The sequence below is a fragment of the Dermacentor andersoni genome, chromosome 9 (assembly GCF_023375885.2).
Source record: "Dermacentor andersoni chromosome 9, qqDerAnde1_hic_scaffold, whole genome shotgun sequence".
NCBI lineage: Eukaryota > Metazoa > Arthropoda > Arachnida > Ixodida > Ixodidae > Dermacentor > Dermacentor andersoni.
The window spans coordinates 22,561,926-22,581,290 of NC_092822.1; the positions used below are offsets into that span (position 1 = coordinate 22,561,926).

The 19,365-nt window shown below is 47.9% G+C and overlaps 1 protein-coding gene across 1 annotated transcript; it reads right to left on the reverse strand.

Annotated features, from left to right (window-relative positions):
• Positions 1-4,139: 4,139 nt before the first annotated feature.
• Positions 4,140-14,636, reverse strand: LOC126527267 (uncharacterized). Its single transcript, XM_050175040.3, has 3 exons — positions 14,332-14,636; positions 12,776-12,977; positions 4,140-5,133 (listed from the first exon to the last, which is right to left on the reverse strand). Exons 1-3 carry the CDS (start codon positions 14,540-14,542, stop codon positions 4,854-4,856), a joined length of 693 nt encoding a protein of 230 aa, XP_050030997.1. The 5' UTR covers positions 14,543-14,636; the 3' UTR covers positions 4,140-4,853.
• Positions 14,637-19,365: the final 4,729 nt, after the last annotated feature.

The window sequence follows — 19,365 nt, forward strand, 5'->3', positions numbered from 1 at the left end:
CAGGAAAATAAATGCTACGCAAAGCTTTCAGGTGGATCAAAAGACATCAACACTGACTTCTATCATGGTCACGTGATTGTCTTGTTGGGCTAACAACATGGCCAAGATCTTGTCACAATTTGGCTTTCCTTCCACGAGCACTGAAACCTAGAAAGTTTTCAGGCATAATGTGGACAAAGACAGTCTTTGTGGTAGGGAAGTCAGGTGACCCATCGCTCCTTTCAGTCGTACTAGATTTGCAATCTCAAAGCCTGAAAATGAGCTCAGGAATTCACCTGTCCTGCACTGAATAAGTTTATATTGATAACTTGTTCTAACAAAACTCAATTGGGCTGGTTATTTTAAGAGGAAATGATGGTCAATGTTCCAGTTATTGAATTTCGCGCCGGATCCCCGGCGCCCATACGTCGGCCTGACGTCGCGGATTTCAGAGCATTTGTTTTTAGGGCGAAGCTGTCAATGGCTACCCTCCGTAAAAATTGTCGCGGCGAACAGAGAACGCCTTGCGGCAAAGCCAACTTTCTCGCGAATGCTCTGTATCTCAATCTAATGTAGGTTTCTTGGCAAAATACTGAAATGTGCCGCTAAGACGACTCTATCATCATGCTGAGCTTCACTTACTTGTCATAATTAGTTCACAGTGAAGTTGTAAACGTTACATAATTCCCGTCTGCTGTCAACGCATGGGCATCTATGGGGGGAGTATGGTTACAGAAAACGGCTGTAACACTTGTTTTATAGAAACTATTCCGAAACAAATGGCTTGACAATTGGGCGCTATGACGACTCTAACGTTAATTACGCAGAGTTTCATTTACTCGTCATAATTGTGAAGTTTACGGTGAAGCTGTAAATATTGTGAAATTCCCGTCTGCTGTCGTACATGGGCCTCTACGGTAGGGAAACGGACCGCCCCATGTTTGTCCGCCAAAATGAAACTTTAGTCCGATTTTTATTCAGCTAATTAACTAGGAAGTATGCGCAATCGCAAATTACAAACAAATGTGTTTTGTTTCGTGCACTTCTTTGGACTGCGCCCTGGTCAGCGCATATCGTCGCCAGTTTCGAGGCTCGGTTTAACGGCCACCTGCGTCTAAATGGCGCTCCGTTTGCAGCTGCGTTAACACCACCTGCGTCTTTAGAGAGGCGGCGTAAAGGAGCCATCGGCGTTGTATCACAATGACCACAAGGCTGTCGTCACTTGCGTGACAAGATAAAGAGCAAACATACAACAAATGATTGTGTATTTCTTTGTACTTTGCATAAATGACATGTACATGATTATGTGTATATCTATATGCCAAGAAAACTCTATACCAACATAATTTATACCACCACAGCAGCTTCGCTGGTCAATCACCTTCAAAGGGTGGAATGGCTCCTCAATATTTTTGGAATCTGGGCCGTTGTGGTTCAGTCAACGTTCGTGAAACTTGCCAAGTTCACTTTTTGGCTCATTTAGAATACAATGCAGTCCGTCATTACCGATAAGAAATTGTGCCCGCGCAGAAGCAGGAAAATCTGTGACGTCACGGCCAGCTGGTGCAGTAACCTCAATGCGGTGTCGCCACCAGTTTTTACCAATAGTTTACAAAGGTAGTTTATCATTACAGCTGAGAATATCTTTCTCTTTAGCGTCCCTTTAATACATTGGCAAAGTAAGAGCCCACACCATGCTGGTAAATTTGGTGTTCCTCACTTTCACGGTTACTGGACGAATGGAAGACGTATCGGCGAATTCTTCACGCCATTTTAGCCTATATTGCAGACTTTTAAGAATGCCTACATTATACAAATTCCACTCGACAGTTTTAGCGACTTTCGAGCAGGATTTAACGGTAATTTAGCGACTGCTTTGTCTCAGTTTAGCGACATGCTCGAAAAAAAAAAAAATAGGAGAGACTTGGCAAAACTGCTGTCGGCCGCTTCGTGCGATTTTTCGATGTTTGAAGGTGCTGAACTTCTTTTGTGTAATCGCATATGCGGCGCGGTCGGGGGGGCAATAACAATGTGGATAACGTTGCTTTCGCCAATAAGAATGAGGAAAAACATGAGGTAGCACAGTGAGCGTGGAATGCCGCATTGTAGTAATACAAATAAAAAAAACGTGCCGCACATAATGCTGAGGCACCAGCAGCCACAGCCTGTTCCTTCATAGTGGGCCCTTTCTTCTTTTCATCAGACTTGCTGTTTCCATATCCGTACTTCCAGCGAAGGTAGCAATACCCCGATATCTTGCTGGCGACAGATGACGTATGCTAACTGCCAGCGTAAATTCAAACGCGAACGAGTCAAGAACAACTTGGATGCATTTTTGCGTCCCCAGATTCGTTCGTTTGTAACAGTCGCTTAGTTAAGACTCCGAAATGCACATTTCGGACAATTTCGTGCATTGGAACAGACTAGAGAGAGATTACTTTGTTGCACGTCTACGTGGTGGTGGCGTTCTAATCGGTTATTAAGGCGAAAGCCTTATATGTCTCATCGTTCAGTCGACCCTCAAAGTCCTTGAGCGAAGCGTCGTCGACGACACGAAAGGTGCAAAACTATCATCATCAATGACTCATACTCTTTCTTATAAGCAAGCAAGATGGATGGTAAAGATGGTTGATAAAGCGAATTAAGAAGGATGACTCAGTCCAGTTAAAGACGATATGATTAAGATGGATGACTCGGCTAGTTAAGAGAATGAGTAAGCGAATTAGGAGGGATGACTAAGCGAAGTAGACTATGCGAATTAAGGGAGATGTGTACGTCATGTGTCCGTCTTTATGCATCGGCGCTTAAGCTTTCACCTTCAAGTCGTCTTAGGGATAACATAAGACACCCCGTGAATGTTCTTTTTGGTAAGAGAAGATGCTTGATGAGACGACATACGTTTCTGATAATCTTGTCATAAAAGAAAGCTGAGTTTATGCTACAGTCGTTCCTTTCCACTGTTAATGAAGAAAAAACAACGAACAATTGTGTGTGATAATCCAAGAGCAGCGGTGCGTAGCATGCTGTGGGATGTAAGCTCTGACTTTCTGTAGCCGCAGTTTGAGGCCTTGAGGGTCGAATAGTAGCATTCGAATAGTAGCCACGTAGTATTCTGCAAGAATTTCGTTTCTTTCATATAACAGAAAATTGTTGATCATCGGCGGAGTAAACGAAGGCCGGACTTGCATTTTTAATTTCGCGCCGAAACTTCACCGGCGGCGCGTCAATGTGACGTCACAGCTTTCAAATTCTCATTTTCTCTCCTATGACGCATTTGGCATAGGAAAAAAAAAGTTCGAAGTGCTCATTAGGTGCAGTTTCTGGCAAAGTTAGAACACAATGCGGTCCTGTTTTACCGACAAGCAATTTTTCTGAGCAGACGCCGTCAAAAATTCGTGACGTCACGGTGTACTGTTGCGGGTAGTTCGGGATGGCGTCGCCACTGGTCGTTTTTTCTTGCTGACCAGGCCACGCCTCACAGAGGGGTGAGCTTGTCGTATGTGACAAAAGCGTCACTCGTGGTCCACACAATCTCTGCTGGCTTTCACTGAACTAAATATACATGTACATTGTCAAAAGTATACGGGCCACGTCGCCTGCGACCGCTAGGCTGACGGCTACATGCCTTCCAAGGGAGCTCCTGTGGTACGCCGTCAGTTCCAACGCCTTGGGGGGAAATGAAAAGAAATCGTGCTCGCTAACCAGAGGTCCGAGACGTCAGGAGTGCCATGGGTACCACAGCACACAGCCGAACGACATGCACGGTGAAAGCGTAGAGGAGCCTATATATTTTTGACGGGGGCTGCACGTTTGGCATGTTTCACTCGTGTTATGCCCGAAGGCAAACTTTCGAAAAAAGAAAGCGTGATTTAATTACACAGTTTAATGTGGGTGCAAGAATATTCGAAACTTTCGAACGACGAATCGAATATTGTCCTGTTCGCTTTCGTCTTCGAATCGAATGGTCCCTCTGAAAACGCGAATAATTTTTGGAATACCTTTCGAATAATTTACGTCGTCAACTGTACACGATCAAACTTTAAGCAAGAATGCGACATTTGTTTAATCCAATCTGCAGTGGACCTAACGCACAACATGCTACGTCGTTTAGTCGGACATATTTTTTTACGAAGCAGTCACTCGCAAAAAAAAAAGGTGGGGGGGAGGGGCACGATATTCGGCAGTGGGTATCCTTTGGCACCATTTGTAGGCGCAACAGCTGTGTCAGTTCAATGCATTAAATTGGAATACCTTCCATCGCAGCAACGTACCTTACACAAGTGGCACCATATGCCGCGACAATTCGAACTACAGAGGAGGAGGTGCTTTTATTTTTCTTTTTTTTTCGCTCTGCCGTCGCCGCAAATGGCACGCGTGTGTGGTCACGCCGGCATAGAAAGCTATTAATTGGTCCACAAGGTTACGTTTATAATTCATGACTCTCCTAGGAGCCCCGTGTACAATCTGCTTAGTTATGATCCCTGTGTGCATGCTTTTAGTAAAGCGTGCAATAAATGTGCAAATAAAGCGTGCAATAAATAAATGTGCCGTGTAATGACACATTTTCTATTGTGAATACCAGAATTTTAAAATTGTTTGATGTCAGTATTGAGAATGCTGTACGTTATTCGCGAAGCGTGCGACAAATATTCGATTCGCTTCTAGCACTGTTTGATTTGTATTCGATTTGGTCTCCACAACTGCTGTTCACACGCCCCTACAGCCTTACAGCGTCCCTTTAAACGTTTAGCAGCACTACACAGACAGACATACAGACAGACGGACGGACGTACAGACAGATGCTGCGGATTGGGCGAAGCAAATTCTGCGACACATTATATTTCATCGTCGCCGCACTTCGACCGGCGACGCGTTCACGCGTTCTCGGGCAGCAGCTGGAACGTGGACTCCTGCGAGTCCAGCCGGTCGCCCCGCAGGACGCGGCGGCTTCTCTGCGGCACCTTGACGGTGCACCGCCTGGTCAGCCGGTTGCAGATGAACGTGCCGAGCAGCACGATGAGGGCCAGCGCCAGCGCTAGCGACACCAGCTCCACGACGCCGCCTTGCGGATGGTCTTCGTCGCTGGTTGGCTGGTCCGACGACCCCTTGACCAGTTCGCTCCTGCTCCGCAGGCTCTCGTGCGGGCTCAGCTTCCTGTACGTCGAGTGTTCGATTTTAATGCGAACGATATTTAAAAAAAAAAGCAAACGTGGCTTAGCTTGGTTAAGCCTGGTGATTGCGAAGCCGTATACCGCTCCTCTCACCAGCGCCCCTGGTGAGAGGTGCGGGAGTTAGGCCGCCGTTGGTGGCTACCGCCTCGCCTCGCGACGGCGTGAGATGGGGTGCCGTTTTTACACAGCTGGTGTGACGTCACACCGACCGTAGCGCCCCTGGTGAGAGGAGCGGGAGTTAGGCCGCCGTTGGTGGCTACCGCCTCGCCTCGCGACGGCGTGAGATGGGGCCCCGTTTTTACACAGCTGGTGTGACGTCACTCTAGGTCACGTGGTGTGACGTCACGCAGCGAGGTCATGCTAAAGGTCAACGGTGCCTACCACCGCCTCGCCACGAAAGGGCTGAAGTGCGACCTAAAGTAGTATTGCTTCGCAATGAAAGATCGCCTGTTTCCTAATCTTAGAGTCTGATTGCTCGACAATGTAGGCACTACTTGCACGGGAAATCTAAATGTATATTCAAGGAATTAGCCAAGTTTCAATAATAAATGTTCGAATTAATTTTAGCCGCTACGCAATTTACGTGTTGATAGCAGGTGAGTTCGTAAGGCTTGCAACGAATTCTGGGGGTAACACCAGTTTTCAGATGCACCATCTCAGTTCTACTCGAAAAGAAAACTGCAACACCAAAGCCTTTCGGCGCGCAGTCTGGGATCGAATATCTCGAAACTCGCATGCCATCCTCGGAACTCGCTTCAAAGGGGGCGAATTCGCCTTGCCAACTCTCTGTCTGCAATTGGCAAGTTCGCTATGTTCATTGGTAAAATTTTATTTATTAGTCGATTATGCATTGCTACTTCTCGTGCAAGTAATGTCCTCCTCTTGGAGTAATCCAACTGAAGGAGTATGTAGTTGTGGCAATCTGCCGCAGACAGTGGCTCATTCCCCCGCAGTAATTACGTGCCATTAACCCGCACTCATCAACACGCAAACCTATAGCCAACCTATAGACCTTAAAATTCGTAAAATTACCGCAGACACTACACAGAAATGGGGGGGGGAGGCATGGGGGGGGCAATAGGAATTATTTTTAGAGTATACTAAGCGGGGCACACCTTTCGTGGGACACGTACTCACTGCATGAGCGATGACTTACAGCAGAGTCCGCTTACAGGGAAGACTCGGCACGCATGCAACGCGCTGGGACTTCATCCACCGAATTTCCTGTCGCTAATTTCGGCTGCTTCAGGACCTTGTCTGAATAAAATTGCTCGAAGCAGGTATCGCGGCGCTCCTCCAGTGTCCTTTCACCATCAGATGACTTCCAAAGGTATGACGTCGGGTATACCGACGAGGGCGCAACTTTTTCGCAAACAGGATTCTTTCTTTTCTTTTTTTTCGTAACACTTGGCGGAAACATTCGTAAAATCGTATACAACGAGCCCGAATTCGTCAACCTAACGGGAAATTCGGGAGAGTTGGCAGTTACGTACACGTGCGCACCCTGATTTCAGAAAACAATGTGCCAGTCAAGCTCGCACGAACATGAGACGTCTCTCCCGCGTCAGCAAGTTCGCTACGCCGAGCAACATTCTATTCCATTTCTTATGCTTTTCGCGCTTCGACCGCCTACGTCATCACCAGAATCGGCGAATCGTGAGTGGAGTAAGGTGGAGGAATATATATGCGTATATAGATAGGCCCTGGACGGCTTCCCGTTTTGCTCACTGGCGTAGCCCGCTAAATGTAGCAAGCAAGAAAGGCATTGGCGGCGATAGCGAGTATCGGGAGTGCGTTAAAATCTAAGCCCGCAGATTTTCACCACTTTTCCTCTTTACATAATGACACTTTTACGAGTGAAGGTACGTTACCGTAAGCTACACGAAAAACCTTATGTAGTAGTCTTAAGACGTAATGCGCACGCCTTTTATCTAAAAACCTAAATATAGGCTTTCCGCACAGTGAACTGTGCTTTGTGTTCCGGCGCAGTAGACTGATAAGGCTCGTGATCGACCGGGGGCATCTATAACGTGAAACCGTCTATAACGAAGTGGAGGTAACTTACCTACGCGTACAGTGGACTCCGGATAAACGAAACTCGCTTAAACGGAAATGTCGGATAAACGGGACGATAGTGTCAACTTTGGTCGTCCGCCCATATAGAATGTTAACTGTGGTTAAACAGAACCCATCGTTTCGCGAATTCTGTTTAAACGAACTTCAACCGAAACTACCATCTACCTCAACGGAGTATGAAACGGGAAAAGTCGGAGAAGCGTGTCAAGTGGTGATAGTGATAAAAAATGAAAAGAAGAACCCATAAGGCGGTTGTGGGAAAGTTAATGGAAGTTAAATATGTCGAAGATGCAACGGCGTTTCCAACATGAGGAATTTCCTAGGCAAGTAATAATCCCTGGGGAATAAGAGAGCGACAAAGTCGGTAGTGCCTAGCTTGCAGGCTAGTTGCCACTACTGCTCTGTTCACAGCTAGGCGTCAGAAATAAGAGCATCCAGATGACGTCCTCGTTACCTTCTCTGAAGAAACAGTTGAGAATATTGTTACGGTGAAGTGAAGGAAGAAGTTGAATGGGACTAGAGAAAGACGAAGTCTGGCAGTTGCCTGAACGCCATATCCATCATTTGTAAATATACGTTATTTTACACTCATGGGCCTGCTTTCTTCCCGCAACATTTTGGTGGAGGTGCGGGGTATCGGTGTATAGTTCGTGGCAAATATTGTGATTCTATTAACGAAGACATAGATATTACGGCTCCAAAGGGTCTGAACTTGACATTGTTGGTATGGCTTCATCATGGGAAACAGCGCAAAAAACAGCTGAAACGTTGGCAGTCAGCGCCTGTCCTGTCTTTATTTCTTGTCACGTTATTTTTCGCTATGTTCCCCGTGATTATGCGGCTCCAGTAAGCCTCGCTGTTTCGGACCAGATGGGAAGAGATGCAGTTGAAAAGTCTGAAGCGTTATTTTGAACGCGATGACTATAGATACGCAGAAATATTTGGTATCCTTCCGCACATGTGCCTAATCTTGCGTAAAAGAAGCTACAGTATTCGAAGCAGGGCCTTTCAGAGTTCCTGCGCTGAGCGTCGGTGTCCCTCGACGTAACCGAGCGAACGCGGAGCGCAGCGGGCGATAATAGACGGCGAGAGCGAAAGAGAGCTCGAGGAGGGAAGCGGAGGAGGAGAGCTTGGCGGAAGGGTGAAGCGGAAAGCGGAGCGTCGCAGGAGACATGCTCCGCGGCGGCGATGCATTGAGCGCGTCCCGCGATACCATATGCACGGAAACAAGGCGCCGGCGTGGCCTCCGAACCTATTGCGCATGCGCTACTTCGCCTGTGCCGCGGCTGCTAGAGGATGCATCCGCTCCGCGCGAGCGACGCGTTCCTGTGTTCCGCTTTCTCTCTGAACAATGAGCGACTCAACCGGTAGAAATGCTTCGTCATGCCGCTGCTGCTGGACGAGCTTCCCGATCAGAGGCTCAGCGCCGCCGCCGAAAGGACCCTGTCGTTCAGTATCATATTCTTTGCCACAATATATCGCGAATTCAAAACAACAGCTGAGCTCAAAATTAGCATTAGCTAGTATCGTAAACGTTGGTGAATTTTTTTTCGTCCGATGAATACCTAAAAAGTGGGCAAATCAATAAAAGAAACAAATAAGCGCTTTACACGACCTGACGGAAAAATGGAAACGTAATGGTTCGATGGTGGTTGCCGGTAGCGGCTGACCGAGCATTATTTTATCTTGTATTAGCGATAGGCGGCACATATTTTTTTTCAAGCGTAAATCAGATAAAAGGTTTATTCTAGATGTGCAACTGAATTTGCCACAAAATATTTTTTTTGTACAAGAGTTAATATTAAGAACATATTGTAAAATAACCTACGTAGGTACCCTGAGAAAATATCTAGGTTGTACAAAGTGGCATTTCGTGGCCTTGCCGTGAGGATTGGCTCCAATGACGCTAACCCCAGGCTAAATGTGCAACGTTTCTGTGCACAAAATTTTGGCAGACACACTTCAGATTGCTCAAAAGATGTCTTCCGACTTACGTGTACAGCAGTTCTGTGTACAAAATTTTGGCAGAAACACTTAAGTTTGCTTACGTATGGGAGTGCGGAAGCATTACAGTCACTTTAGTGAATTTTTTTTTTTCGCGCGTTCCTTTTCCGCGCAAGTTCTCGCCTGCGTTTCAACTGTGCCTCTATAGGGCAAAATCAAAACGCGCCAAGCGTCTCAACGCGTTCCCTTGGCCGCGAGGAGTTCCTAACTCGAAGGGCCGCTCAGCGGCGTGTGATTGGACATCAATGCTTTTTATTTTAACGCTAATTTTATACGCTGATGACGTGGCGCCACCCCGTGGGCTGCGCCGTCACGTGCCCAATTACGCACGCACTATAGGCGACACCTAAAGTCCGGAAGATCGCTGCGACGTGACGTGTGCAATGATGCACGCACTATAAGGTATTAGTGCGTGCATCATTATTATAGGTATTAGTGCGTCATTATCATAGGTATTAGTGCGTGCATCACTATTATAGGTATGCACACCTTTAGCCAGCCAGAACAGTGGAGCCGTCCCTTGAGTATCTCTTCAATGTAAAAAGAAAACGACTAATGAAGGATCTCATTGAGAGTGTGTTCCCTGTTCCATTGTATCGGTTAATGTTTCAAGAAGGGCCTGGGCAAGACGTACTTAAAAGGGTTAAAAATATGTGGGTACCCGGCTAGCGTTAAAACATCTTTCTTCAAGCTTCACAAGGGAACCTTGCCTATTAAAAGGTGGTTAGAGGAAAGAGGGATTTATGTGCCATGGGGAAGCAGATGCTTTCTGTGCAACAAAGCTGAAACGATCGAACATGTCTTCAGTGATTGTAATAATGCCATATTCTTTTGGGATATATTACCATATATTACAGAGAACTTTAAAAGATAGACCTACCCCTCAATCCACATGGCGTTCGTTTTTTACCACCTGAACGCGATTTTGAACAGATGGATGTTATCTTTTTACTTGGGTTGCACGCAGTCTGGCGTAGTCTGTTGGCATACAGACATTGTGATGTTAAAGGCCGATCTGTGTATGCATGTTTTGTGGAACTGATTGTGATGGTACGTGACGTGTACGAAACGAATGACTGTGATGAACCTGTGGTGTCAATGCTTGATACTTTAACCCATATAAAACGAGCGTGAACTATGATAACAAATTCTTCTGAGGCTTGTAGCCAAGCTGGAAATCAAGAAAAAGCCGCCCTGGCGTCGAGGAAGCGGGCTCGCCTCGCATACCCCGGTGGTCCCGGGTTCGATACCCACCTAGATCGAAAATTGCTCAGTTATCCCCTTCAGAGCCATTGATTTACTTTGTTTACAGGAACATCCCCGAGAAATTCGACGTCAATTCGAACATTCTTCACGTGTTTCTATACTATTTGCGGCGTCGGCCATTTCGGCACCATCGCTAGTTGGCGACGCCGACGACGTCGGATTTTCTCCCAACGGGGCCTCGGAGGTGTTTCGGATATGTATTTTTATTTAATACTTGTCGCCTAATAAAAGCCCAGGCTTGGCTTATAATCTTTTCACAGTAACTCGATCTTGTTCCATAGGTGGCGAAGCAACGCGACCACTCGACAGACAGTGCTTCGACCACTCGGACACCTTTCGAATCATCATCATCATCATCATCATCATCATCATCATCATCATCATCATCCTGGTTACGCCCACTGCAGGGCAAAGGCCTCTCCCATACTTCTCCAATTGTTAATATTTCTAAACTCCACTTAAGTGAAACTTCGGATAAACGGAACACGTTCTTTCTGTCTCGTCGAGTTCCGTTTAAGTGGAGTACAAACATTAACATACGTATACAGTCGCGGACAGAATATTACGGACCATGAAATCTAAGAAAAAGCGGAATATCTCCGCAACCTCACAGCGCAATCTGGTATTTGCATTTCGGACCTCGACTAGAATATGCTAACAACGTTGTCGTGGGCAGTTTTACTGGTTACTGCTACAGGCTGCTCGGGAATTGAACGTTTTCGGAGATCCCGTGGTCCATTTTATTCTGTCCGTGACTGTACATTATACAGTAAGCGAAGTACGGTACGTTCCACAGGGCCTGGACCATCGCTGCGTACTTCCGCGAACGAGCCCGACGCTGGGTAGGACTTTGGCGACCTGACGAGAACTGACTTTTTTATTTTATTTCGGCATGACCGCGCTGGCATCGAGACGCCTTATTGGGCTCGCAGGATAGCGTCGCGTATGGCGTAGACTAATTGATGATCACCGATTGATTTCAGGTAAAGGTGTACCCATCGATTCTGGGTACACCAACGCAGTGGCTCACAAGAGAGCACAAGCTTGCGTTAACCAAACCGGCATCTATCGGCTCCGCCATCTTAGAACAAAACAAAATAAAGTTACCGGAAGTAGCGCTGCATCACATGACTTTAAGTAGCCAATAGCAGCGTAGCTTCCCCGCGCATTGGGCAGGCTATGTTTTGGCAATTGCACCCCCGATCCTTCGTAATTTTTTTTTATTTCCTTCATGCTGCATGAAACGCAACGACGGCGTTGCCACTTCGTTGTATACGGCACGCTCTAGAAGCTTGCCGACACAAATTCCAATGACGAGAATTTTCTTGACAGACAATCTTAAATGGGCCCTGAGCCACTTTTTATCGGTGAGGAGAAACGCATTTGAATTTAGGATAAGCTGTTTCAGAAATACTTTGCCGCAAAAAGTACTTCAACGCGTTCAGCAGAAGCGGAATTATTGACCAATCAAACACGGCCTCCACCGTGCTACCGTTCCTGCTTCACTGCCTTGCATTGCGAAGGCTACGGCGGAGCGGGCCGTGTCCACAACACTCAGCCTTCTGAATCTCACCGTGGCGCGCAGTTCAAATTTGGTTTTGGATGTTAACGTCGACGCCAGTATACTTCCGATTTGCAGTTGTCCTCAGCGAGCTGCAGTGCACTTAGCCAGCGGACTCGTTGCGATCTCCCGCGGCGACCGCGATGTCCACGCTACGTAGCAGACCGAAGCTACCAATAGCAGCCGCGTATGGAAATCCGCTTTATTACGAAGTGAAGCGTCCAGAAGAGGTTGAGGAGCAGGCTTCATGTCGGAAAAGAGAGCGTTTGAGAGAAAGGCGACTTTCGTGTTCCGCTCGCGAGCTCCACGCACACCGCACGACAGCAAAACTTGGCTGAGGTGTACACAGCAGCGTGCGCTATACGCGGACTATGCTATTTCACCAAGCCCGAAGGTCGGCTCAGGACCCCTTTAATAGATGTGGTCAAGTTTGCAAAGCTTACTTTGAAAAAAATATTGAAATCAAGAGAGATGTTCTCAGGAAGATGGCGGCTTGAAGCGATTAACAGTGGTATAGAACGAGGAATATGTTAACGCTTCGACGTCGAAACGTTGGCTTCAGCGACGTTACTTGTTCTCGGCCTTTGAATAATTTGAAAACATTGTTCGAACCGGCGAACAGCGAAGACATGTCGACGTATGTAGCCGTCACTCTTTCTGCTTGCAGTGGCCGGGGCAAGGGGCGCGACGTGAGCTCGACTGCGTCGCATGCACTCGCCTGAATGGGTCTGACAGGAAGTTTGCCTTGACGGCGAGGACCTTCTCGCCGTACACGACGCGGGCTAGGTCGTCGGCCAGGTCCCGGTGTCCGAGCTCCTGCAACCGCACAAGGAGCGCGTGGAAGGTGCTGTTGGTCGGACGCTGCCGGTTCCACAGTTCCAGCAGCCGGTAGCAGGACAGCGCGTGCGACTCCGCGTGACCTGCATCAGAGGTTAGGCTTAGTTTCAGGCGGTGTTTGCGTGTGATTTTGGTGCGCTTTCCCGCGTGCGCTGCGTGCCCTTCGTCCGGCAAAAGCAAGCCAATGCAAGTCAAGGGTTATACCGCGGACCGTTGCGTGCGTGACCAGAGCCGACCTCGCGAACAGCGTAATTTGCAAGTCGTGTTGTTAAAGACGCCAGGCGCTTCAAATCCGCGGATCGCAAGGACTTGCCGTTGGCTTCACAAGTCTGTCGTACGGCCCACCAGCGGTTGTGCGTATACTCAGTGACACGCTTGGAATTTTCCGGTAGAACTGTTACATTTAACGGGACTACATTACCGGTTTGTTGGTAGTTCCTGTAACTGCTATTATATGCGACCACCGCTGTCGTATACGCGGAGTGATTGGCGTGCGGGATAGGGTCACTACGGCTGAGCTTCCGGGACACCGGCGTGTAGTTACTGGACAAAACCGGACGTGACTCGTGCTGCTGATTAATGGGCTCCTCATGGCTATTGACGGAACCGCATGTTCTATCTTTTGTGCACTGTGCCGGCTAGGACTACAGTCACCTGATGCCTCGGTACACGGGTGGAATGCGTGCTTTCGGAGTGTGTCTTTGATTCAGCGCTAAGGCACAAGACAGAAAGGGTAGACACCCTCCCCGGATTCTAAACTGTACTCCACACTCCACCTCGACTGAAGGAAGAGGGTGATGATGCCGCCACTCGACTGAAGCGCTCATATTGCGCTTCCTTGGGAATCCACGCCGATTAATCCTGCCCTAAAATTTCGTCCCCACTCGTCCCTCTGTTGTCAAAATCGCCATAATACCAACCCTGATTGGCTCGTAAAGTAATTACGCCTTCTCTGATTGGCTCAACGCGTCAATATGGCGGCATGTGGCAGTGTTCAGAATAGAGTCCCTGATGCTCTCGGCGTCTACTCGAATCCACTGAATATTGAACGAGTCGTTTTCGAGAAATTCCTCACTCACCGATACCGAGTGGGCCTAGCTAGGTGACGTTGAGTTTGCTCGCGTTTATTGTGGAACAAATAAAGTTGTCTCACTCACTCACTCACTCACTCACTCACTCACTCCACTCACTCCACTCACTCACTCACTCACTCACTCACTCACTCACTCACTCACTCACTCACTCACTCACTCACTCACTCACTCACTCACTCACTCACTCACTCACTCACTCACTCACTCACTCACTCAACCACCCGCCCGCACACCGAGGGTTGTTAATGAGGTGCAACGTCATCCTTAGTCGAGGAAACAGCTTCGGCTCAAGGCTGGATTAAATAAACAAAAACAAATATACAGGGGCCGAGTTCACGCATACCGTCCGGCGTGTGGTCGAGGGCGTAGTCCTCGGAGGAGCGCAGTGACTCGACGAGGCTGCGGCACTGGTCCAGCTTCAGTCTGTCGGCCACGAGCCGAAGCTGGGCCTGGTTCAGGTCGGTCGCCCCGTCCAGGGCGACTGGCCACGCGTGCAGAAGCACGACCGTCAAGAGTACGGGGCTCCAGCGCCGGGAAGAGGGGAGGCCGAACATCGCTTCTTGCTTTTTTTTTTGTCTTCTTCTGCTACGGGGGGTGATGACGATGATGATGCCTTATTTAATGGCACAAATCTACTGTAGGGGGATAGGCCACGAACCGGGTGGTCTTGCTTTTTGTCTTCTTCTTCTTCTGCTAAGGAAGAAGATGATGATGATGCCTTATTTAATGGCACAAATCCACTGGGGGGGGGGGGGGATAGGCCACGAACCGGGTGGTCTTGCTTTTTGTCTTCTTCTTCTTCTGCTAAGGAAGAGGATGATGATGATGCCTTATTTAATGGCACAAATCCACTGTGGGGGGATAGGCCACGAACCGGGTGGTCTTGCTTTTTGTCTTCTTCTTCTTCTGCTAAGGAAGATGATGATGATGATGCCTTATTTAATGGCACAAATCCACTGGGGGGGGGGGGGGGGATAGGCCACGAACCGGGTGGTCTTGCTTTTTGTCTTCTTCTTCTGCTAAGGAAGAAGAAGATGATGATGCCTTATTTAAGGGCACAAATCCACTGGGGGGGGGGGGGGATAGGCCACGAACCGGGTGGTAATATGATAAAAAAATGAATACAAAGGAAAATAAAAGAATAATCGAAGATGGGAAAGAAACCGATAAGAAATGAAAAGAGAGAATTTGTTTGAAGGATGGTAGAGAGGTCGGCCTGAGCTAGCGTGTTCTAGCCTGCTACTCTGCAGAAGGGGAAAATGGAACGGCGGCGTGAAGGTTGAATGAGGGGCGATGATGATGCGTAGAAGAGGAGATGCACAACGATAAAGGCAAGTTCAGCATTCTCATGGTTATTAAAAAAGTCAGCTTCTGCAAGAATATGGTGTTGCCATGCGCAAATACGCTAACGACGGTGTAGCCGAGAAGGTCACTGACGATAAAACAGAAGACCCAGTATATTACATGCCATCGATCATTTTCCTCTTATTCTGCCGCCGTTTTCCTGCCTTAAGAAGAAAGAAAAATATTTTAGAATCAACGTTCACGCAACTTGGTTTAAATATTTCCATTTTAAGTGTACTTTCTCTAGGAGCCTCCTCTCTTGGAAACCATCACAGGGATGTCTGCTCAGCCGTGGAGGAACTCATAGTTGTTTCAAGACGTTCTTCTTAATTAAGTTCTTCATAGATTATTTTTATCCGTTTCCACATGACACCTTTGCCCGTTTTTGCAATGCCTAGATCTTCCTAATACCATCCAAATCTAGGCCAATCCCCCGCAGTGGGTAAGCGCCATGGAAGGAAGATATCCTATAGTATCTTATCCTTAAATGCCACACAATGTAGTATTTCCGCGAGGACCGTACAACAGGAGCAAGGATCATACTTCGGTGCTTCCTTCCCCGAAAAAGGAGAACTCTCGCGCAACGACAGCCTGTACTGCAGACCAAACCTCACTGCCGATCTCACAGGGCTGCTTCTTCGCTTCGGAAAACATCGCGTTGCTTTAGTAGCAGATATTGAAAAAAAAAAGCGTTTCTGCAAATAAGCATCACCAGCACAGACCGAGACGCTTTGCGCTACCTGTGGTTGGTGAAAGCGCCCACTCAGGCCAGGTCAGCCGTTGTCTAACGTTGGCAAGTGCGAACGTGCGCTTTGCAGCTGAACGAGACCTCGAGCTACGCAGGCATCTTCCGATTGAGCAGCAGCGGAATACTTGCCTCGGCAGTGCCCTCATATTCGTCCACTACGCCGCAGGTTGCAAGGGCTAATACGCTGCTCCTTGGCGGTGACGTGACGATGTCGTCGACGATGCGCAACGCGTTGTCACGACTGTCGCAATCGCTGCTTTCTACGGCGTGCGCCGTCGATAACGTTACCCGTGACTCTTGCAAATTAACGACGGCTCCATTATATAGCCTGCAGGACGCCCATGCTCTGGAAGGCGGATGACGTTCCCGAATAAATGAAATAAATGGTGTGTAAGTGCGATAGATGATGACCTCAAGGACAGTGGCCCCTGCCCTCTGAGGCAGCAGTGGCAGCCTCTTATGTGGAAGTGGCGCGTATATACACACTCTGGGGAACTGGTCAATATAAGAAATTTGAATATATTTGAGCGTAAGGGTGATTGAGGTATTTAGGGGATTTAGCGCCTCGCAGTAATGCTGGCGCTTTCAAACTAGGCTTTCATAGAGCCAAATAAACGAAACCAAGAGAAAAAGAAAGTGTGGGAACGAGCAGTCAGAGCCCGATCAAACAACAACAACGACGACGACGGTTTCGTCGTCGTCGTCGTTGTTGTTGCTGTTTGATCGGGCTATGACTGCTCGTTCCCACACTTTCTTTTTCTCTTGGTTTCGTTTATTTGGCTCTATGAAAGCCAGAGGATTTTCGTGCGTTGTGTGCATTGTGACAAGGAATAAAAGCAAAAAAAAAAAACCTACAAGTGCTGCCCGCGGTTGTGCATACTTCTCTGTGGTCTTTCATTTTCGTGCATAAGTTTCGAGGTGTGCTTAAAGAGGTACAATATGAGACGAATAAAGTAACAGTAAGTTTAATAGCAGTAGTCGGCGGCACTCGCAAAGCAAGTTTTCCGTAGCATTCCTGTGATTGTGCCCCCGCATGCACACAAAAAAATAAAAAAAAAATAAAAAGAAAAAAAAATTGAAGGCCCAATTTACTCTGTGAAGGTGGATTGCCAGCGAGGCTGTCACCATCCACTTAACCTATTCTAGTCTAACGAATGAAATATGAGTACACCGTAAAATGCAGTGTATAACCATTTATTGCTCAACGACATTCCCGACGGCTTTATTATTGTTTTCGGTTTTCACAGTTGCCACGTTCTTCGCCATAGTTAGGTCGACACACGAGTCACGGATGCTACGGTTGTTAACACGCAGAGTGTACACATTGGCATAAAATCATGCCGCCCGTGTGCGCGTGCGCTACACGTTTTTTTTTTTTTTGCGCTAAATCGTAGGTTTTTAGAAAGCCGAGTTTTCTGTGGACCACCACGAAAGAATCGCCGGTTGGTGTGTGAACAGCTTCGCTGTAAAACCGCTGGCTCTCCCGTAATTGAGCGTAAATGTAAGCATGAAATAGAAACCGGCAAAGCAGATTGGTTGGAGATGGTACTAGCCACAATGTTAAAATGGTTGTAGTGCACGTTCGCAACGACACACCCCGCCACACCGCATCACACCACGCCATACTGTGCACTGGTCCATATGGACGGGCTGCCCAGCCAGAAGAAGAAAAGCGCCTGAAGGAGGCGCGACCAAACGTCTCAGAAAATCTCGATTCTTGCTCCGTGATCTCGACGCAAGAGGTCACGTGTTGTGCCGCCACTGAGCAAAGGGCAAAAAGCTTCACGGTGCCTTCGCTTGCCAAGGCTGGCCGCGTGACGTGATGCTCTCTCATAACATTTTTCTCCCTCCGTGAAGGCAAAGCAGCGCTTCCAGACGCGTCCGGCGCCACGTCACACGGCAGCTCGGCGAGCGCAGTAGGTCAGCATGCAAATTACATTTCCCAGAATTAAAGTATATGGTGCCCTGTAGCTGCCTTTTGAGCGTCGCTAATGGAAATCACAAATAAAACTCCAGCGTACTAGAAGTTACAGCTTGAGTGATATTGTGAACAAACATTAGGAAGAACTCGGAAGCAATATTTTTTGTAGCTTGTTTGGGACTAACTAGTGTATGTAATGCGGCCTTGTACAAAGGGTCGAGCGGGGGGGGGGGGGGGATCTCGTTTTGTTCTCGCAACTTGCCCGGATGTTCTCGTTCGAGTGCCCGGATAACGGCTCTGTCTTTTGGCTCCAGGTCACTTGAAGGTCGACCACAACGGGAGCTAGAAGCAGTTCATGCTTTGAAAAAAAAAAAAAAGAAGAGCCTTCTTCTCGGCGAGCACCAACAACACGCATCCCCGTACTTAAAGCTTTCTCCCAGGTTCATGCGAGTTGGAGGGAGTACAAGGTGAACGCCGTATGGCGGAGAGCAGTCAAGACGGGAGAGACAGAAGTCGCCTGCGCGACCAGTTGTCCGTCACGTGGTGTCTTGGTTTGTGTTGTGCTGCTGCAAGGAACATGGCCTCAAAGGGTGCTCACAACAGTTTCCTTCGCGCACACGCACGGTCGCAAACACTCACACGCGCACATGACCCCCCCCCCCCTCCAAAAAAGAAGAAACAACCATCAAAAAATTCATGGAAGCCAATACTATCGCTAATGCTAAAAGCTAGCACTAATGCTGCTAACAGCAACGAAGAAGCAGAGCATAAGAACTATACCAGGAGAGGGTAGGAATAAACATGTAAACAAGTGACAGTCCCACATTCCAGCTGAATTCCCGCAGAAGTGCTCTTCGAAAGTTTTTTTCGTTGTTGTTGTTGTTGCTGTTTTCGTCTACACAGGCCCCTTACCCGAACCTACCCTTACCCCACAGCGGTGCGTTACGGGCTGTTTAGCATGGCTTACATTAAAATGCGAAGCATATTTGCGCGACACAGCAGCATTTGCAGGTAACGAAGAAAAAGAATATAAAAGAATAAATTACTTAAGCAAAACGGCATAATCAGTTGAACGGCAAAACGTCAAACGGCAAAACGTCAGTTGAAGTCCGGTGTTCGTGTTGTCTTTCTCTCCTCGTCCGTGTCCAAATGTGCGCTGGAACTATGTTTCATAATGCTAATCATAACCAACTAGCCCAGGTGTCCATACTTAGCGATAATAATACGGTGCGGTACACGAAGCATCCCACGGACAAGGCTCTAACAATGGCACGCATTTGTCACGCTATGCCTGTTTGCACAGGTGCACAAAAATATACAGAGGCGCTCAGCAATGTCGCTGTGCGTTCGTCCATTGTATCGCC